Source organism: Megalobrama amblycephala, linkage group LG11, assembly GCF_018812025.1.
Source record: "Megalobrama amblycephala isolate DHTTF-2021 linkage group LG11, ASM1881202v1, whole genome shotgun sequence".
Classification (NCBI taxonomy): domain Eukaryota; kingdom Metazoa; phylum Chordata; class Actinopteri; order Cypriniformes; family Xenocyprididae; genus Megalobrama; species Megalobrama amblycephala.
This window is the reverse complement of record NC_063054.1, coordinates 2,322,154-2,345,537: the sequence shown is the minus strand read 5'-3', so window position 1 is coordinate 2,345,537 and position 23,384 is coordinate 2,322,154. Positions and strand designations below refer to the sequence as shown.

The window sequence follows — 23,384 nt, the reverse complement described above, 5'->3', positions numbered from 1 at the left end:
TCTTTCCCTTTCAGTGCTGCCCATCATCCACAATCTGCAGGGCAACTTAACCTGCGCAAAACACGTCTGTAGATACTGTAATAACAGAGCTGATGTTTATGTAGAGCTACACCCCGCGCTCCTCAGATCAAATTGACCTTTTATTTCAATAAACCTCACAGCACAAACATCCATCCACGCAGGAGTCCAGCGCATGGCTGAAGGAACCGCACTGATACTCTGCTGACATCTCAGGAAGCTTTGGTTCATTCACCATCAACATCTCAAACTTCATCAGACAAGACATTATGCAGTCTGTTCCCCACACATGCAGATTCATTAGACTGAGAATAAAGTCATATGAACTGCTGCTATGATGCTTTCTGAAGAAGCTTGCAGATATAAAATGGCATATATATGACATGAGAGATGGTAGTCAGAAACGGTAGTGCAAATAAGTCACAATGACAGTAACAGTAGTGCAAATAAACATATTTATGAAATAGACATTCTCAACTATACACTAACAGTAAAAATACAGAAATAATACACATCTATTGGTGTGGCCAAGAACTGGCAGAGCGTGCGTCTCAATCAGCTCCCTAGTTCAGTAGTCAGGGCACTGATCAGGGAGTCGGCTACATTCATTTATACGACCTAGGAAGCTAGGGAGCTGAATGAGATGCAGGGATAGTTTGTAGGGGGCTTCCTCGTCTACTTACTTCCTCTTCGTCGTCTTGGTATCAGTGTGTGCTAGGCAAGACCGTTTTGTGCTTGAGCGCCACCAAGTCGTGTTTTACTGTAACTTCAGCAGCTCCAGGCATGTGAACAAAAGCACCAATCTCATTGGTTTGCCAGTTTTTAAAGCGGCGTGTCAAACCAAAAAAGCGAACCTGAGGCGTTTTTTAAAAAATTACACTTTTACGCCTGCCGTTTTTCGCGTCGGTATGCACACTCACGTTGGCACCCTTTGTTTAGTCACGAGGCATATATTCATCCCGGTGTATATAGGCCTTTAGGATAACTAATAGCAATAATGTAATGTTTAATGGGACCCGATTCCAATACTTGAGATTGGCTCAGGACATCCCAACTTCATTCAATTGCTGACTTTGTAAATGGTTACAGATTAAAAACATTTATAACGTTGTCATACACTACCAGACTTTAAAGTCATTCTGAAAACACCAAACTCCCACAGAAACATGTCTCTCCTTGTCTTCTACTGGATGTAATCAAAGTCTGAGGCCCTGTTTCCACCTAGTATTAAGATGCATTGGTTGATTGGATTACAAGTGGACGAGGGGGACACAATCCCATTTACACCTGGTATTTTAATCCGACTTTTTTGTCCACTTTTGTCTGTATTTATTCTAGGGGAGTGTCTATGGGCAGGTAAATGTAAGTTTTTTTTTCAGATCTTTCAATCTAATTGTCAAAATAAGCTGGTGCAATTTACATATGAACGCGACCAGAGATGACGGAAAAACATACGGAGAGCATCAGCTTTCTTTTCTGCTCTGACAGCTGCAAGACCAGCGAATGATGTGAGTTGTGTTAGAAATCAGGAATGGTGAGAGAACATTGTGCTTGGTACATTTTTCCTCTTCAAACCAAAGTTGAGTCTTCAGCCGACAAAGTTTAAATCCCATCTGACTTGCGCGCTTCCCACATTGTTTAAGCATTAGGTCAGTAGGCGGACAGTAGGTGGTCTTTAGTGGCTGTTCGAACACATCCGACCACATGAGTGTTTCCACTACGAAAAGCAATCCGGTCGAATGCATTTTCGACTACCTCTGGAAGTGGTCAAAAGTGGACAAGCTTAAAACGTTTTACACTCTGTTTACACCTGTATTTAGCATCTTGTGATCAAAATCCAAATCCAAATCCATCTTAATACAAGGTGAAAACAGAGCCTGAAACTAAAAACTCAACTCAAATCTGCAGACTGGCTCTTGTGACAACTACCGTTGACCTGTCCAGACTATATATCAAGGTATAAAAATGGCATATGGATTTGAAACAGCATGAGATATGATGAAAGCACTCATATTTGTGTGAGCTATCCATAACATTCCACAGAGGATGTTCCTGAAACTCAACTCTGAATCGCAGCTAGTGACGTTATGAAGTCAAAGGCAGAATAATTCAACACACTTACCAGATGAACATAAGGCACAAAGTATCCGTACAGGGCCGCAGGGATCCCAAAGGCCCATATGCGGTATCCAAGAGACCTCCAGATGTGTACGTTAAACACCTTGTTGGGCGCGGGACAGCGGCTGCCTGACTTGCTGCTGCTGACGGGTTTGGGAAGGAGGGGTCTGTAGGTCAGTCCCGCCAGCATGAGGATGAACATGAAGATGGCCAGCACACGCAGCGTGTGGTAGAGCCCTATGCGTTCCAGCAGGCCTGACAGCATATACGGGAGCGTGATGGTGAAGACGCTGCTGCCCGCCGTCACGATGCCGTTCACCAGGCCCAGTCTCCGCTTGAAGTAGTGACCCAGGATCACCAGACTCGGCTGATACGCAAAACTGCAGCCGCATGCAAAGACTATGCCATAGGTGAAGTATAATGGCCCGAGAGACCTGCAGACAGAGAATGACCATAAGACTGCATTGTAAGAAAGGCACTTTGGGTCAAGTGTTTGGAATGGGTCAAGGGACGTAACGGGATGAAGGGAAGGGAAGGGAAGGGAAGGGAAGGGAAGGGAAGGGAAGGGAAGGGAAGGGAAGGGAAGGGAAGGGAAGGGAAGGGAAGGGAAGGGAAGGGAAGGGAAGGGAAGGGAAGTAGGGTCTAGTACATAGCCTTGTTGTACCCCAAGGTGTCAGGCTAAAGTCAAGTCAAGTAACCGTGTCAGTCAGAATGATTTGGCCAAATCTGATTGAAATTTCATTGGGATTGTATAAGACAGGGGTCTCCAAACTCAGTCCTGCAGAGTTTATCTCCAACCCTAATTAAACACACCTGAACCAGCTAATCAAGATCTAACTAGGCATACAAGAAACTTACAGGTGTTTTGGAGCTAGTTGGAGCTGAACTCTGCAGGACAGTGGCCCTCCAGGACCGAGTCTGGACACCCCTGGTATAAGGGATGGTTTAAATCTTTTCTAATCTGTTCAATAGGACATGTAAACAGTGGATCAGACTGAAAACCGAAACTGGAAATTTCTGCACATGTGCAATGACATAGAAATGGCGTAATGATGTATGACGCACAGAACAAGCTGTTCTTGTTGTTGTGGATATAGTGCCCGTTGTCTAACATGTCAGTCTAAAGTTTGTCCCACCAGTCCTTGTTTCGGACTCTCATCCACAGAGGAAAAGAAAAGAAAAAAAGAAAAACAAATGAAAGAAAACACAAACAAACAATAAAGAACAAACAGAAGAACAAAATAATAAACAAACAAATAAGAAATAACAAACAAAAATGAAATAAAAGCAAGACTGAAATAGTAAAACAATAAAAGAAAGAAAGAACAAACAAAAGAAGGGACAAACAAAGAACAAACAATGAACAAAAGAAAGTACAAACTAACAAAAGAATGAGCAAACAAAAAGAACAGAAAAATGAATGAAAGAACAAAAGACAAAAAAAGAAAAACAAATGAAAGAAAACAAACAAACAATAAAGAACCGAAAGAACAAAATAATGAACGAACAACCAAAAGAAATAACAAACAAAAATTAAATGAAAGACAGAAAGAGTAAAACAATAAAAGAAAGAAGGAACAAACAAACAAAAGAATGAACACAAACAAAGGAAGAACAAACAAACAAAAAAGAAAGTACAAACTAACAAAAGGAGCGAAAAAAAGAACAGAAAAATGAACGAAAGAACAAACAATATAAAGAACAAACAGAATAACAAACAAACACACAAACAAGTGAGTAAGAGGACATAAGGAGTAAGTAACCCTAAGTTAGGGTTTGTCTTTATTTCCGTGTTGAACTGCAGTGACCCTCGACCTAAACCAATGTTTGTCCCACCAGTCCTTGTTTCGGACTCTCATCCACAGATGCATTTTTTGTGCACTGGAAGTTGCGTTTTTACTGCTTGATAAATAGAAGCAGCATGACACAAAGCTTCATTTGCTCATAATCATCTAATTAGGGCCTCAATAGATACATATTATGTCTGCTTTTTAAAACAAAGATAAGAAGCAATGGCAGGATGATGGTTAGTGGGAAACTCTGTATATTCATGCATTTGCAAAATATAAAAGATCAAATCTGCTTTGAAGCATTTGACATATGTGACATTATTTAGCGTTCGTGTAAACACTGGTATGTTTGGGTTCATCATTTAGAATTTTTCATTTTGATTAAAACAAAATGTGTCCATGTAAACGTAGCTACTGAAAACAAAATCATCCATGAAGGATAGTAGAATGTGGAAAACAGATGGGTCAATGCAACTGAAGACAATCCCTGCCCTCATCCAGTTTATAGTGCTGAGCACTAGCAATAAGTACACTAGGCAATGAAGGATAGTGACTTACTATCTACTAGCAGTTACATGTCAAGTACAATACAATGTAACTGCTTAGCAACAAATTTAAAAAATAAAGTGGAATATAATATACGTACGTGACGAAGGAACTGGCCAAAAGTCCCACGACCGCCACCGCAGCCCCTCCAACAGCCGTGATCCGGCACCCGAGCAGATCGGTGAACACACTGACGATCGGAGAGCAGAAGAAGATCATGCCCATCGAGAGAGAGCCGACCCATGCTGCACACACACAAAACACAGATCAATCAGACATTAGACTGAGTTAATGAAACTTCTATTAGATACTTTTAAATGCATTTACATATGTGATAATCACCGGCTCATTATAAAATGTTGCTTTACATGCAAATCAATACACCAGCAATGCAGTCGGCACATAAAACATGACCGGATCTAATCGAATGTGTCAGTGTCCATTAAGATCCAAATAAAACAGGAAAATAAATGAGTTGGGATGAAGTTTTCTTTATTTGTAAAGCATTTCATTCACTTGATTATACAAAATGAGCTTTAGAATTTCCATCACAAAATAATTATATAGAGATTTATGACCCTACTGTGATTTATTGCTAAGATTATGCATACTGTGCTATTGGATTTTGGCACACTCACTTTTTAATCACAAACAAATGCAAGCAGAAACAGAGAGAGAAAAAGCAGTAGAAAGAGAAAGAGTCTAAGGGTCAATAAGCAATTCTGAACACACAGACACAGTGACACAGAAACTTTAACACTCCACAACATTACTAAAGACATACATTATATGAAATGTACTGTTTACTTCAGGATTTTACATTAGACATCAAATGGAGAGCAAAATTGTTGTACAAAATAACTGAAATGTCCTTAATTCAACTATGAAACATTTTAGCATGAACCAGGTGTCATGAATATGCACTTTATTTAAATACACTAGAAATCTACACATGATTAAATGTTTTGTTATCTGCACTACCTGTGGACACAGATCTGTGACCCTCTGACATATATTAATGCCCTTCATGCTGCAGTTTCACATGGGAAGTAAGAATGATCACATGATGATCAGAGTTCTGGAGCACGTCTTTCTCTCCGACAGAAACACACACACATCCACCAACTTCCTTAAAGAATACCATATATGACATTCATGCAGATGTTCGATTTTTTCTGCATTTCACCAAAACTGTGCCACATGATAGAGTCTGAGTCTGCATATGTAAAAGCTTGTGCAGTTTCAGAAAAATAAGGAATATATAAAATTTTGTAATGAGACAAAAAACAGTGTTTGGCATCACCGTTGTGTGATATTAACATGTGGAGATGTGCACAATAAGACATCATATGAGTACAGAAGAAGGAAAGAACAAAAGTGAGAAAGAAAGAAAATAATGAACAAACATTAAAAAACAAAAAAAACAAAAAAAGAACAAACAAAAGAAAAAAGAACATTCAAACAAAGAAATAAAAATGAAAAAACAAAAGAAAGACAGATATAGTAAAACAATAAAAGAAAGCAAGAACAAACAAACAAAAGAAGGGACAAACAAACAAAGGAAGAACAAACAAATGAACAAAGAAAGTACAAACTAACAAAAGAATGAACAAACAAAAAGAAGGAAAACAATAACAACAAACAAAGAACAAACAATAAAGAACAAACAGACAGAAGAACAAAATAACGACAAACAAATAAGAAATAACAAACAAAAATGAAATAAAAGCAAGACAGAAATAGTAAATCAATGAAAGAAAGAACAAACAAACAAAAGAAAAGTCAAAGAACAATGAACAAAAAAGAAAGTACAAACCAACAAAAGAATGAGCAAACAAAAAGAACAATGAAAAATGAATGAAAGAACAAAAGACAAAAAAGAAAAACAAACGAAAGAAAACAAACAAACAATAAAGAACAGAAAGAACAAAATAACGAACGAACAAACAAAAGAAATAACAAACAAAAATGAAATAAAAGACAGAAAGAGTAAAACAATAAAAGAAAGAACAAACAAAAAAGAAAGTACAAACTAACAAAATGAGCGAACAAAAAGAACAGAAAAATGAACGAAAGAACAAACAATATAAAGAAAAAAAAAAACAGAAGAACAAACAAACACACAAACAGGTGAATAAGAGAACATAAGGAGTGAGGGTTAGGGTTTGTCTTTATTTCCGTGGCCACTTGAACTGCAGTGACCCTCGACCTGAAGCACCCTGGTTTCAGTTACACCATCTGTGACTCTGACCTCACGCGAGGAGGATCGTGTGAACAGCGGCGCTAGTCGTGTTTGAGTCTGTGACGACTCCGTACACACCGGTGACCGTCAGCTTTCCTGATGATGTGTCTCAGAGAGAGAAACTCAACAGGTGGAAGAAACGCACTGTTAGCACAGCAAACAAAACATGCTCGTGTCCTGCCAACAAACTACAGGCCGTACCATGTGCCAGCGTCTTAAACAAACACATCAGCTCTGATGACAGACGTGATCAAACACACACATGTTTGGACTCATTCATGGATGGACGGCACTGCCATCTGAAGCTCAGGTGGAGAGTCTATTTACTTTCAACAACACTTTAATATTCAGTTCAATAACTGCCAATGTTCACTAACAAGTCAATCAATTATGAAACAAGATCGGTTTCAGATAAAGCAGAAGATAAGAGTGTCATTATTCAGTTCAAGATTTGTTCTCATCTGCAACAAAAATAATATTACTGAATATGAATTGTCTTTTAAACACTAACTGAGCGTTATGATTAAGTTCAGTGTATGCTACTGCATAAACACTGCTGATATTGAAGGAATATTCCAGCTGAAATACAACTGAAGCTCTATTGAGCTCTATGTTATGAAATATTAATATGGCATTTCTGAAATGACAATAACTACAATGAATTATTACTCACAAATGACAACCGATCAGGAGTGACTCCTGTTCACACTGGATCTAATCATGACTGTGTGAACTGGATTCAGTCCGCTTCTCCCTAGTGAAAAAAAAGTACTAAAATGTATTTGAAATACATTTATTTTGTGCTTTGTATACTACAAATACATTTACATATTTATATGCTGAATAAAAATACCCTGCAATTGTACTTTTGCTATACTAAACTGATATACTTAAAGGCTGTTACATTGGAACAACTTATTTTGTACTTTAATTGTCCAGAAGGTCCAACTAAAGATATACTGAAGTATATTTGATTGTGTTAAAGTGGAACTATTGCAAGTATACTTTAGATACACTTCAAATATCATGCATTTAAAGACTGATATTATACAAAGATCCTTATTAATAGTGATATTAAAAAACCTTTTAGGCATAATATTAGGAAATGTGTAATAAAGAAATACTCCAAATAGAATTTAATTATGATTTTGTATCAGTAAGTCTTAAGTAATGATATGTCAATAAATATGTAATTGGATTTGAAGTACACTTAGTATGAAATAAATGTATTTTAAACAGATTTTAGTATGTTTTTTTGTTTTTTTTTGTTTTTTTTTTAAACTAGGGTCCTCATTGGTTTAAATGGGGAGTTCACAGCTGGCAAGATGGGTTTATTAATAAATACATGACTAGAGAAAACTGAAAAAAAAAGGCTTTCTCTTTTGGTTTTCTCATTTGTCAGAAACTTCAACATCCATAATGCACTCTTGTACGTCTGTCGATATGTCTGATACAAAAACGCAGTTTTGATCTGTTGCCCTTTAGCATGAAAAGTACACTAGATGATGCAAAACTATGCTTTTTACATCATCCAGCAGACATTTGCTTACAAATATATGGGGATATTTGTATGCAGGTAACATGGAGAAAATTGTTCTACAAAAACTACTGATATTGTAATAACTACCACTTTGACACTTCAAAGAGTTGATCATAAAACTAAATCGTAACTCTAAATGATGATTTTGGGTGAACTAACCCTGTTTTAATATCGCCTGCAAACACTGACAGACAACCAGAGCAAATTTAAAGTGTGAATCTTGTCTTTATGCATTTCTTTTCATTCTAAATGGTTTTAATCCTTTCGCACGTGCCCACAGTACTGACAGTGAACATTAAAATGAGACAATGAGAAAGTCTCTGGCACCTAAATGACACACTTCATCTGTACAGGAAGTCACTTGAGTTCTGCAGTCGCACATCTCCTTCATAACTGAGCTGAGTGTGAACGTGTCCATCGGTGCATGTTGTGTTCAGTGTTTAGTCGTGATCATGGAAACATCAAATTGAGGAAGCAGAGAGAAAAACTGGAGATGCACGAGGCCTTCCCTGTCTCCTCACACAGAGTTATGTTCTCCTCTTCCTGAAAACCAACTTCCTGAGTCCCGCAAACAAGAAGCACCAAACCAAACACTTGAGTCCCTGACGTAGAAGAGGCTTGAGCAAAATGATATCCATTCCATTTCCTGTTTCCGTCCTCTGTTTGATGAGATCCATCAGTGACACTCACTGGACTCAGAGTCAAGAGTTCAGCAGCCGCTGCATTTACAACCAATAAACCGGCTTATCTTCTGTTTTCTGGATCAGCGAGTCTAAATGTTATAAGATTAAAACCCACCATCTCCTGTTTGCTTATTCAAACTGTCCAATTAGAGAGGAATGTAAATGTAACGGTGATTTCTGACAGGAAATGATGCGCTGAACACACAGGTGCTGCATCAGATTCTCACACACGAACACTGAGAAGAAACCGAAGGAACCTGTGACGGTCCATGTCAGATTCACAAACACTGTTATTAACGACCATGATGTTGAACATTATCACACTTGATGATAAGATTGTGAACGTTATCATGAAGTCCAGAGTGTGTGAATCAGTGTTCTTGCTGACGGACATGTGATGTTTATAGAACAAGGCACTTCAAATCCCTTTTAATTTGTTCACAAATTCTGTTTTCCTTTTTTTCCTGTATTTCGTTTTAATGGTTTAAAGGGGACATATCATGAAAATCTGACTTTTTCCATGTTTAAGTGCTATAATTGAGTCCCTGGTGCATCTGCCAACCCAGAAAACGTGAAAACACAGTAACTTTCTTTTGGCAAGTCTTTCTCTGCAAACATGTGAAAAAACTAGCCGCTCAGATTTCGCTCCCCTTGGCTGCACAGACAAAAACTGAACACTATTTAGAGTCTCATTAGCTTGGATAGCCTGAAGTTGACCCTGACAAGCTCAATTGCTAAAAAAGGAGCGTTTCTGTCCAAGCAATATTTTGGAAAAAATATTAGACCATTAACAGCATTTGATAGCAATCATAAAGTGTGTGGCTCTGTTTAGCAAACAGGTACACTATGTGTAATGGCGTCCATACAGGTTTTGCACAAAAGATGAACTTGACGGCACATGCTAGCGGATGAGTTGAATCAACTCCACAGCAACTACATAAATTTACCGTCCAGTTTCATTCTAAAAGTCGTAACTTCTTCCTGACTCTCTCCATCAGTGTCGACTCCGGTTTGAACAATGTAAGGCTGAACACCGTTACTGACAAATCATCGTTTTGGCTGCGTGAGATTCTCCAGCTTTGTTGTTGTTGAGCTGTTAAAGCTCCGCCCTCTTCTGGGAAGGGGGCGGGAGCAGCAGCTCATTTGCATTTAAAGGGACACACACAAAAACGGCGTGTTTTTGCTCACACTCAAATATGGGCTAATGTGACAAGCTATAATAAATGATCTGTGGGGTATTTTGAGCTGAAACTTCACAGACACATTCTTGGGATGCAAGAGGCTTATATCACATCTTGTTAAAATCTGGCCAAATCTGGCCAAATTCCATGACGTTCCATGTTATTCATTACATTCCATTTTTATCTATCTTAGAGCCCTAGTACTTGTATAGTTTATGACCTACAGTTACACCAAGCTCAAATGAATATAATTTCAAATAGCTTCATTAGTGAGCTTTTCTTAAATATAAATATTTAGATATAGTAGCGGTGTTGCTGCGCTGAGGCTCCTTTAAATTCATCCGCTAAAATTATCAGCCAGACTACTCTGGCCATTGTGCTGCGTCTCGCCTTGATATTTTGAGCATCCTGTTTTTAAGATGGCATGTTCAAGTTAAAAATAGTCCAACTTTTAAAGACACATCTTGAGAGCCCTGCCTGCTGAGCCTCCTGAGAAACACTGGTGCACAACTGACTCTCAATTTTGAATTAAGGAAGTAGAATTAACATGAAATGAGAACAAGTGTCCTTAATTACTAGAAACGGAAGATTCATCATGACAAAATGGTGAATGATGGACTGATAAAACCTTGTGTAAGCGTTTAAAGTTTGACATTTGAAGGTTTTATAGTTCTTACAGACAGACAGACCCAAAGATCTGTATAAAATATATCACATATTGACATTTCTTCTTAATTTCTTTATATACTGAACAAATTATTGGAGCAAGGCTGAAGAAAACTTAATTTCCTAGAATTCTCAGAATAACCTGTTGAATTTCTCTGAATTATACAGTGCAACATTCGAGTAAAAATCCAATTAATTTTCTCCATAGTGGAAATTATTCTAAAACTAATTAAATGTTTGAATGCATAATATGTAAATATATTGTTTCTCTTTATATACTCAGCATCTATAAATCAATTTTTAATTTGATAATGTCATTTGCAATGTTTCATGGGATTGAAGTTCTAGAATACAATCTTGTAATTTTGTCTTTTTGTCTGATTTTCAAATACTTTTTTGCTTCAAAATTTTAACCAAGCTTTAACAAAGATGTTTTTAAAATTACATTGTACTCCATCTCAGTTTATTCCACTGCCTGTTATTCCAATTCAACTTCCTGTAGGAACTGGTGGAAACTGTATCTGCAGATTTGCAGCCAAAGGAGTGTTTCAACTTCAGCGAGCCTGACGAAATGAGTAAAGACTGGCATAAACACATCTGTTTGTACTTACAGAAACATCTACAGGCCGTATAACTCAAGTTCCTGAAAGTCCTGGTTCTCGGAGAGCATGAAGCAACTTTTACCACAGTGCTGGTGTTTCATTGCACCGACACACACAGACAGAGCGGCGTGAAGCTTTAACAGAAGCCAGACGTGTGGACTCACTATCAGTCTGGTTTATGAGGCCGTTTCATCCTCTCATCTGGGCTTCAGAGCGGCTCAGGCTTTATCCCGCTGCCCCTCAGGCTTTTCCTGAAGATCACAGAGGGGTTTATGCTCATTACTGAAGCCTTCCGTCTGCCATTTTTCCAGGTCACTTCCTAACCTCTTCCTCAGGAGCTCCGGGACGCTGCCTGGACAGTTCTGATACTTTCCTCATGATGACTTAGCAAAATTGACTAGAACATTTGCTGTACATCTGCAGGACGGCACTGGCAGGATTTATGTGGGATTCTTTAGGGAAACTGCTGCAGACAGCTGGGAAATATTATGGGTAATTTCAGTGCTGGAGGGATTAGCATGGGCCACATGAAGAGCCACTAGCAGAGGGAAGGCCCAGATATACAAGCAAAGTCAAGAACGAACATTTTGAACAAAATCAGGCCAAAGCAAAATGCCTTAGAAAAAAGCCTTTGAACTACCATTGGTGATATGTGGGTGTGGCTCTGAGGCTCCGCCTTCTGTGAGGTGTTATTCTTCTCCAGCTCATTTCTTCTGTTCAGTCTGTCAAGGTCTATTGTATAAATAAACCTGAAGTGACTGGGGTGATGGATTGCAGAGCTTGTTCAAACATATCCACATCGCTATGATCAGATGCTATCTTAAGCGCTGTTTTCTCACTGCTGGCATTTTTGATGTGTGTTTATTTTGTTATTGAGAGGAAAGCCCGGAGCACAAATTTACATATTCATATAAGCGTCACTCTCGTCAGCGTGGACGTTGTCAGGCTGTTCACCTACAGTATATCCTGCAAAGGAATTTCCAACTTTTTTTAACCCTAAAGAAAAGAATGAAAAATGATATCAGGCTCTGAAGATGTATTCCCATCACAAGGTACAGTTCTTCTGAAACTCTGAGTCCTCGAGGCATTCAGACGAGAAGTCTGTGGCTTCAGTTGAGCAAAGAGGGAAGTGATTGTGAGGACAGGAATGCTGCTGGTTTGAAAGGATCCTCGCTCTACCCGTTCTTTATTTACAAAGAGGCATAGGATTTACAGATAATATAGAAAACAACTTATGTTTCCATGTCCCCTGTTTTCAGTACATGCTACAGTCATCTACACAGTTGCCAAGGAAGTTGGCAGTGGCTGTAGCGCACTAAAGCGAGGAGCTCATACTCAGGCTGTAGCTGTAATACATTCTGGTCGTGATTTACCGTCCTGTTGTGTTGAAAATCTGGGCACCGCTTTTGTGTTGGGGGTCAAATTGACCACCATTGGTTTCCTTGCAATTCACCAAAAATCACGAAAACAATTTCAAGATTCCAGTAGAAACAGAGAACCTTGCTTGTCAGAGACTAAAACATAAAAAATATGTGAGAAATGTAATAATTTCCATCAATTTCTATTGTGTTAGTGGTCAAGCCACATATTTTTATGTTCAAAATTAGCTGATTTTTTCCCCATGACTTGTAGTGACTATTTGTGTGACTAACTAACCAAATGTATGAGTTTAGTAACATTATTTGTAGTTGGTGTGAATAGCCTCTGGCTTTTTGTTGTCTGGTTCTCAAACTCTTGTGAGGATAAAATGTGTTTCTCACAATTATTTTCAGTGCTTTAACAGCCGAAAACATTCTTTCTCAGATTTTGATTGATTGTGAAACTCAACTAGATGACGAAACAGTGAATTCTCCTTGGATGATTCAGAAGACAAGCCTGCAATTTTGAATAGACTTTGAGCCTTGAGTTTCATAATTTCCCATGTATGTCATATTTCAGTGTTTGACAAGCTACAATTAAGGTTCTCTGCTTCTTTACCCGACACTGAATTTTGAGTAAACCTTCTCACTGAATCTCATCCAGGCCTCAAACACATCTGGCTGAACTCATTTCCTCGCCCTTATCAGCACCCTGAGCAGCTGATGTGGGGCTCCAGCAGGCCATTGGCCAGATCTACTTTCCCACAGAGCGCAGAAGTTATAGGGTGATGTTGCCATTCTCTAGAGTCACAGCGATTGGTGCTCCTACAGGACGGTTTCTGTGTTTACCCTACCCATTTATCAGTCAGGAACCTTCACCTAAACCATGTGTCAACACAGATCAAATGCTCTGTTGACTATTAACTCACATGTGCGGCATCGAGCAGAGCTGCACGTGTCGTCTATCACTAACTCCACCTGCTTCACTGCGATAGCGCCAAGGCCAGTCCAGTGAATGACAGGCCGCTGTTTATGAAGGAGGTGATAGTGTGTGATGTGACGTGCTGAAGAACTGAACGCTGTCTAATTCGATAAAAGAAAACATTTCAGAAGACCACCCATCTAACAGGGAACCTTCTCAGAACTTTAGCTAATGTTTATGAATAAACATTGCTCCAGGACCGTTGCTGGAACATTTGTTCTGGTCTATAATAATGTTCTCAAAATGTCAGCACAAAAACATTTTGTTCATGGAACTTTTTTTTTGGAAGTTTATCCAATGTTTTTAAATGTTACTACTTGTTTCAGAACATTCAAAAGCAACATTCCAATAATGTTTGCAAAATGATATAATGTTTCCCTAATGTTCGCATAACCAAGGAACATTAAGAAATAACTTTAAGAAATAACATTGTTACAAGTGTTCTTACAACATATTTTGTTCGCTGAGCAAGCATTGAGTTCACGGCATAAAATGAGGCTGAGAGTCATAAAGACAGACGTCTCTCAAGGTAATGTCAATAGAAAGACGTCCAGTCAGAGTCTTGACAACAATCCATCTCAAACAGTCACTGCTGTGGAGCACAACACACACACACAGCACAGAGAGCAGATGTTCCTGACACACATCAGGAGTTACTGAAAGTTAATCTATTGCAGTTCAATAATAATGATCATCTTTGAGATTAGATTGAAACACCTAGTTCCCTTAGTAGGATGTGAAGGTCAATTCTTGGGCTGACCGTAAAATATCTCAAACAGTAATGGCGAATGAGATAATAAACTATCTGTGCAGTTGTTGGAGATAAAACACTAATACTGTTTTCTTAAACAAACAGATAAAACCCTTATCCATCACACACAATTCAAAACAATATTTAGGCCTAAATATAAGATTTATGGGTAAAAAGTTAATATTAGTTAACTACATTAGTTAACATAAACTAATAATGAACTGCACTTCTACAGCATTTATTTATATGTGTTAATGTTATTTTCAACATTTACTAATACATTATTAAAATCAAATGTGTTTGTTAACATTAGTTAATGCACTGTGAACTAACATGAACAAACAATGAACAGCTGGATTTTTATTAAAGTCCCCCTGTAGTCAATAATTTTATCCCTTAAAACTCATCTTTGCTCATCAAAATGACATATTTAAATGTTTTTTCCCGAGAAAAATCGTCATGCCTTAAAATAGCTTGAATGTAACTCTACACCCTTGCCTCATTTAGTATACAGAGATCTATGAATATGCAAATTAGCCCCATCTCCAGTCACTCGCACCAGCTTAGAGATCCACTCGGTCAACTTACTGTAGTAAATGCTGCACAATGGTATCGCTCTTTACAACATCGGACACATAACGTAATTAATATGATTAGCGTTTTGATTGATTACATTATCAAACAGCTGATAATGTGTTGCTAATGTTACACAAACCATGTAACATCATAATATACATCATACACCCGCTATATTGCTAAATCTACCCGATTTTTCATAATCAACAGAAAAATATACCAGGATAACTTTCTCTTGAGACGCTCCTGCTTCAGATCAGTCATAGTTAATGATATGCTAAAACCCGCCGGCACATTGACGTGATTGGTTACAAAGTAGTTTGTGACATCAGAAACACCAGCGATATCAAACCACATTTTTGAACTGTCTTTAGTTCACTGCAGTTTTAAAGAGAAAATACTCTGCAATGATGTTGATGATGAATTTGCACATGGTTTGTCTTAAAGCATATTAAAAACACCACATAGACATATAAAGAACATTAAAAACTTGATTTTCACCACAGGGGGACTTTAAGTAACATTAACAAAGATTAATAAATATTGTAACAAATGTATTGCTCATTGTTAGTTCATGTTAGTTAATACATAATAAATAAGACCTTACGGTAAAGTGTTACCAATTTATGAATTGCATATAAATTTACTATCCATTTGGATTGAACTTCAACAAATAAACTGAATGTAATGCAAAAAAAGAAAGATTTGGCCACTGCCATTAATGACATCATTGTACTTTATGGCAAATACATGATTTTCTAGAGAAAGTGCTTCGGAAACATTAAATGACTCATACATGTTTGACAGGCTGCGAATGAATTGAGCAATATCAGTCTACTGACACTTTCTTCGAAGGCTGTGACAGTTTTCACTACTAAGTAGAGTGACTGAGCAGCACAGGCTCTTATCTGCGCTCAACAGGGCTGAAGAACGAAACCACAAGACGTGAACACAGCTGCACTGATAACTGTATTTCACACCATCCGTTCACACAACCGCTCATATACAGTACTCGATCACCGGTGAATGCTGTGATGATGTCATCTGTGTGATTATAGTGACAGATCTAGAAACACTAGCACACAGAACAACATAATCTTCACTATTAATGATATTCATCACTCATGTTATTGAGCAATTAGTGCCAGGAACTAACAAGCCCAAATACGCCTGTACTGTATTCTGCTTAAAACAACGGCAACTGTTCATTTATGATATATTAATAAGCTACTTATAATAAGTTAATTAAGTCCCCCTGTGGTGAAAATCAAGTTTTTAATGTTTTTTATATGTCTATGTGGTGTTTTTAATATACTTTAAGACAAACCATGTCCAAATTCATCAGTCAACACCATTGCTGAGTATTTTCTCTTTAAAACTGCAGTGAAAAAAGAAACCGCGGTTTGAAATCACTGGTGTTTGTGATGTCACAAACTACCTCGTAACCAATCACGTCAACGCGTGGGCGGGGTTTAGCATATCATTAACTATGTCCGCTCTGAAGCAGGAGATCGAATCTCAAGAAGCCAGCTTTTCCTTATTTTTCTGTTGACATAAAAAAAATCTGGTAGATTTAGCAATATAGTGGGTGTCTGATGTATATTATGATGTTATGATGAACTTTATTCACTGACGTTCTGAGTTGTTCAAAGCATTTCTAAGGATATTGATTTTTAAAAGGCATACTGAGATGATAAGTTGACCGAGTGGATCTCTGAGAAGGGGCTAATTTGCATTAATTTGAGGCAAGGGTGTAGAGTTACATTCAAGCTATTTTGAGGCATAAAGATTTATTTTTCACAGGAAATGAACGTTTAAATATGCCATTTTGCAGATCAAATATGAGTTGGTAACACTTTATTTTACAGTGTCATTGTTACATATGTTACATGTAGTTACTCTAGTATTAACTATAAATTATGCATAATTACAGTACATGCAATTAACCCTAAACCAAGCCCTCATCCTAACCCTAAACTTATATTAAGTACATGTAGTTAATTATTATTACTCAGTATTAAATGTATAATTACACTGTAACATGGACACCTTAAAATAAAGTGTAACTGATGAGTTTTAAGGGATAAAAATATTTACTACAGGGGGACTTTATAATAAGTGAACTCACAGTTGCCATGCCCAATTTCCATATCCTCACAGACAAGAATGAGACTAAAGTTAATCTGAAAGTTTAAAACTATAACTCTGAATGCTTTCTGAACTTGATATTTGACACCTGAACTTTGGCATTAAAAGATGATTCCAAACTTTAAAATAGGACTTTGAACTTGTAAGCTAACTAAAAAGAAAGCATTTTCACTTCTTTTTTCATATACTTTATAATCGTTTATTCAAGGTAAGCAATCGTTCTCAGTTGGTCTGCGCTAATGTCTTGAATATGTTACAATTATTATTATGCATACTTGTTCTAAATGATTTTTTATAGAATGTACGGTAACACTTTAGTATGGGGAACAATACTAACTTTTAACTAATTGCTTATTTGCTTGCATATAACTAGTATATTGGCTGTTAATTAGTACTTATAAAGCACATTTTAATGCCTTATTCAGCATAATTCTACATCCCATAATCCTACCCAAAAACCCTTAACATAACAACTACATTACTAACTATTAATAAACAGTAAATTAGGAGATTATTGAGGCAAAAGTCATAGTTAATAGTAAACTGACTGTAAATGGGTGAGACTGCAGCCCTTAAAACACACTAAACTAGCACTGAGACTGAACCGGCTGAATCAATCACGCACACACCAGAACTAATCATGATGAGTGAGAATGATCACTGTCACATGACCAGCACTAATTAGTCTAAGTCTGTCTTGCTCTACCTGGCGTGTCACGTTCTCTTAGGTCAACTAGACTCACTGATTGTCCCGCTAATGAACGTCCCGCAGCTCCTGCGTAACTGTGAGACACAAATCAGGTAGACGGAGGAAACAGTCGCGCATGTCTAACATCATTACACGAGTCATCTGTAGGTCAAATCCCAGCACACGCTTCCCAGAGAACCCCATAACAGGGTTTGCGAACGTTAGGATAATTGAACATGTCGGCAGGAAAAGCTGCTCTACTGGACATGCACAGTCAAATCAGGATCATTCAGAAAAGAAACATTCGCCCAGACAAACAAACGCTGAACGCTGGATCAACAAAGACTTGCTTGCACTGCTTACACAGGCCTCGTGCAGTTTCAGTAGTTTGAAGAGAGATTTGAAGGCGATTAAATGGATGTTGAGATTGATAGGTGCTCTGAGTGGTTGCTAGAGTAAGTTTCCGGTGGGTCTTGTAAGTGTTTTAGTTTGACATACTCTGAACATTCAGGTATATCGGTGGGACTAATAAGGTCAAATTTATTCATACAGTGCTTTTTCAAAGCAGCTTTGCAGAAAATTGTGATGTTTGTAATATCTTAAATTCCCACTTAGAGCGGAGAACGCAGCTTAGATTTGCTTTATTCCAGCTAACAGGGAACGTTCTGGCAAGTTATGAACAAACGTTCTTTCAGTAACGTTTAAAGAATGTTCATGCAGTTATCTGATCTTTATGTTCTCAAAACATTAGCACAAAACCATTTGTGACCCGTGCTGGCAAAATGAGTCGGAAAGCACACAGGCAGATCAAGTGAAAAATGACGATTTTTGTCGAATTTGAGGTTTTCACAAACAAATTAGTTAATGAAACCCTTGTCTAGCAATCCCAATATTCCAAATAGCAATTATCCTTTGTCCATGAAAAATGTGCTTTTCTCTGTTCGCTTCTCGAAGACTGGCGCTTCCTCGGCACAAGTTTGGTATCGTTTAAAGCGCAGCATTCTAACTTTGTGAATATTCATAGCGAATTCTCAGTGGTATGAGTCTGAACCAATGAAACGTGATTTTAAAACTCATGCTCATGTAAACAAAACGATCTTACTTGCGCTGACTGACAGATCTGAAGCGCATGCACAAAGACGCCTCAGACAGCGTGTGGTCCTGATATACACAGAATTGGACTATTTCAAAATATCTTGGCATGTATTCATGCAAACATTGGCTTATCTGTTATGTCTTAAGTGGATGTTTGGTTAACTGTTGGAGAAAAACATCTGATGTATAACATATTAGATCTATGCGGTAGCCTAATATATAGGCTGTCTCTTTCATTAATGTTAATCAAACAATTGTGGTATCCTATAGATATTTGGTTTTGACTTTGTGTGTATCAAATTTGGTGTTATCACTAGGGGTTTTAAGATATGGCCGTTTGGTGATTTTGTTTCCCGAATGCTCAGAAAACTTTAACTCCATTTTTCTCAAAATTGACTTTTGCTGACTCTATCGACTTCAAACAGGTGTAGCTCAGTTATTAATTCAAACGAATAATACATCATTTTGAAGGTTTTTAAAAAAATTAACTCATTTTTGAAAATGTTTCCATTGCGACTCATGACACATTTTGCCAGCATGGGTCACATTTATACATTGTTCATGGAAAATTTTATTTCTGAAACTTTTTTTAAATGTTACAACTAGTTTCAGAACGTTCAGAGAACATTCAAAAGTAACACTGCCATAATGTTTGCAAAATGATAAAATGGAACTTTCGCTTTAAGTTCATACTAAAAAAACAGGGTAACGCTTTATTTTATGGTGTCCTTGTTACAGTGTAATTATACATTGTAATAGTACTGAGTAATAATAATTAACTGCATATAGGTTTGGTTTAGGGTTAGCAGCATGTAATAATTATGCAGTTATTATTATAGTAACTACATGTAATGTGTAATGAGGACACTGTAAACAGTTATGAACAAACATTCTTGCAGTAACATTATTAGAACATTTGTTCAGTTATCTGGCCTTTAATAATGTAAGCACAAAAACATTATAGATTGTTCATGGAATGTTTTGTTTCTGAAACGTTCTTTTAAAATGTCACTACTACTTAATGTTGCTGTTTTAGAACGTTCAAAGAACATTCAAATGTAACGTTCCCATAATCTTTGAAGAATGATAAAATGGAATGTTCCCTTAACGTTCATATTACCAACACTGTAAACCCTAACGCTCAAAATAATTAATTGGTTTAAGTAGGACAAACTTATATTAAACAAATTAGTTCAGTTAAATGAACTTTTATGAGTATTTAGCACTTTTTCTTTCGAGTTCACAGAATTTATATATTTTAAGTAAACCAAACTGTTTCATTGTTTTTAGTTTTATGAACTTATTTCTTTTAGATTAGACGAACAAGTTTAACTGAAACTGGACTGGGATTTCTATTTCCCAGCATGCTTTGATCATGGCACTTGAAAGGGAGAGTAAATGATAAAACATGTTTTAAATTAATGTTAAGTGGGAGATTTAGTAGTGATTAATGTTTTGTTATGTTAATTTAGAAGTTTCTGTTAATGATGTGGGTTTTTGGAGAGTTTCCATCATGGTTTGTTGGATGTAGCTTTAAAGTTGATGATTTTACAGTTTGTACAAACAGTATTTTTGTTCTGCTCTTGTGGTTTGTGAGATTGTTTGGAGCCGTTGTGTCAGACAACAGATGTGGAAGCTGACCTCTGACCGGCGCTGGCATGAGTGTGTGGAGCGACGAGGGACAGCTGGACCCGATGATGCAATCTGCACCCGGCATTACGAAGGAAACCTTTAATGACACCTTGAGACGGTTCTGTGACAACCCGTATGACTGACAAAACTCCTGACTGAAGTGTTCAAATCAATTGCTAATGTGAAAGAAGATCACAATGGCAGGAACGATTCACAGCTAACTTTACCCTATTGTTGTGTTAATGACTTTCACACACTTCAGCTGAGAGCTCTGTGACCACAACAAGCTTCATTATAATCTCAATGTTCAGTGTTCGTATAAAGACCGTAGAGCTCTCAGAGCATCATCAGCTCTTCATATCAGCATCTGTTTGGGCTGAGCTGTCGAGAGCGTAATAAGTGTTCAGATGTAGATGAGCTTCATCACTGCAGCACTCATGCGTCTTATAAACAGACTTTCATACAGGATCATCTGAAAGTCTTTGAAGGCACATAACTGCTTTAAACACATGACAACATCCCTATAAGTGCAGCTGTAGGATATAATATGACATCTGTTAACTATCACACTGCAGACGCTTTTAAACACTTTCCTGAGAACTGAGAATATGTTCGCTTTAGCTCTGAAGAGCGGCAGTAAATGAGTGATCTACAGGGGAAATAAATCATTGACAGAAAAACACTGATGTGACGTGATCGAGAAAAGTGACACGTCCACCTCAATGTCTTCTGCTACGATCAGTCAAACGAGCTTTGATCAAACAAATCACATCAATTTAGATGCAGTTTGATTCATTTCACTATATTCACCTCAATAACGATCTCTCAATAGCAGTTACACAGGTTCTCTAATTGTTGTTGTTAAAGTTTCTCTGGCAGTGGTTTTGAAATGTTGGTCAAAACTAGTGTTTGTGAATGTGAATCACCAATATCAACACAGCTTTCCAGTGTTTTCAGAGTTAATACAATAACTGACATACATTAATACAAGAAGGCACATTTGTAATGAATAGTTGGACTGTTGTCTCGAGAGATACTGTCAAGTCAGACCAAATTTTCAGATGTGGCCAAAACAATCATTTAACATAAATTACCATTTATGAGTTTCATGTGTTGTTTTGTGCTTCATAATGCTTTACTGTTCAGACTATAATAGATCCTCATATCGGTCTATTGTTTGACATGTTGTCACATTGTGTGTGTTTAATAAACAGTGTATTTTTCCAGGTTTGTGTGTTTATATAAAAACTGGGTAACACTTTATTTTAAGGTGATGTAGTTACATGTTACTGCACATACTTACTATGGTAATAACAATAAATTATGCATAATTACAAGTAATCCTAAACCTATACTAAATGCATGTAGTTAATTAATATTACTCAGTACTTATTTGATTAATTACAATGTAAAAAAGTCACCTTAAAATAAAGGGTTACACTTAAAGTTGTCTTTGTTGCACTGTAATTATAAATTTAAGTATTGAGTAATATTAAATAACTACATGTACTTACTATAGGTTTAGGATTTGGTTTAGTTGCATGTAATTATGCATAATTTGTAGTTATTACAATAGTAACTACATGTAACATATGTAACAATGACACTGTAAAATAAAGTGTTACCAAATAAAGTGTAACCAAAAACTGAACTATCAAAAACAAACCCGCAGTGAGAAACATTCACTGCAGTAAAAGTGTGACAACTAGCCCCGGTGTCCAAACACTGCACTTTCGGTCTGAGTGTTTGTTTTTGAATCAGTCAAAGCTGTGTGTTTATGGAGAAACATGTTTCACTCAGTCTCAGCAGAGTCAGGGGAACTTCACAGTGACGCGCTCCGCCGCGCGCGCTCGAGCCTCTTCACCAACACGTGGAGCTTCTGAATCTCCAGCACAACTGCACGCGCTCGCGCTACTATCACGGAAATGGCTTTGTTACCTGTTTTGAAGCGGAGGTCGTCGTCGTGCTCGGAGCCGAACTCTTTCAGCAGCGACACAAACAAGATCCCGAACGCGTTCTGGATGCCGAACACCGAGCCGTTGCACCACATGGAGGCCAGCATCACCACCCACCCCCAGCCGCCCTCCGGGGGCTCGAACTCCGCCGGCGCTTTCTCCTCGCTCTCCGAGAGTTTACAGCCGCCGTTCTCCTGCTTCTCCTCCGGCGCGTCCGCGGCATTCAGCGCGTCCGTCGGCGCGGCGTCTTGAGTCGGCTCGGAGTGAGTCTCAGTCATGCTGCTCCTGTCTGGATCTCCACTGACAGCCTGAGATGCGTTTGAGTCCGGTGTGAAAGCAGATGACTGTTACACTGGCTGACTGACTACTGTAGCAATAACCTATAAATATAGATGAGCTGCAGGAGGCGGGGCTACAGACCCACCGCCCGAGAGCGATCAGATGAAGACTCCTCCTGGAGAAGCTGTGATGAAGCACATCTGTCCTGCACTGACACGCGCATGACGGACCTGCAGGAATGCAACATCTGCATCTGGCCGCAGTGACTCTCCTGTACATGCTTTATTCACACTGTTGAATACAGAGATCGAGCTGATCAACTGCAGCACAACAACAGGAGTGTGTTTGTGAACTCACAGACTGAATGTGTTGAACAGACTCCAGTAACTCCTGCAGCTGGAGCACATCAGTCTGCGTCACTCGCGCGCGCTCTAGTGTTGTTAAAGCTGCACACTCACACTGACACTCAACAAATGCAAATGAGTTCTGAGAGCAATTCATAAAATAAAGTACTGTCATTCACACTGTTAGAGA

At 38.0% G+C, this 23,384-nt stretch overlaps 1 protein-coding gene across 1 annotated transcript in view; it reads right to left on the bottom strand.

The window, feature by feature from the left end:
* The window catches only part of slc16a10 (solute carrier family 16 member 10), a 33,975-nt gene extending 10,842 nt beyond the window's left edge, over positions 1-23,133 (bottom strand). The window contains exons 1-3 of the mRNA XM_048208309.1: positions 22,555-23,133; positions 4,573-4,717; positions 2,141-2,570 (exon numbers count right to left, since the gene is read on the bottom strand). Coding sequence (XP_048064266.1) covers positions 2,141-2,570; positions 4,573-4,717; positions 22,555-22,849 — 870 coding nt within the window. The 5' untranslated portion in view covers positions 22,850-23,133. The remainder of the gene's footprint in view (positions 1-2,140; positions 2,571-4,572; positions 4,718-22,554) is intronic.
* Between the last annotated feature and the right edge of the window lie 251 nt (positions 23,134-23,384).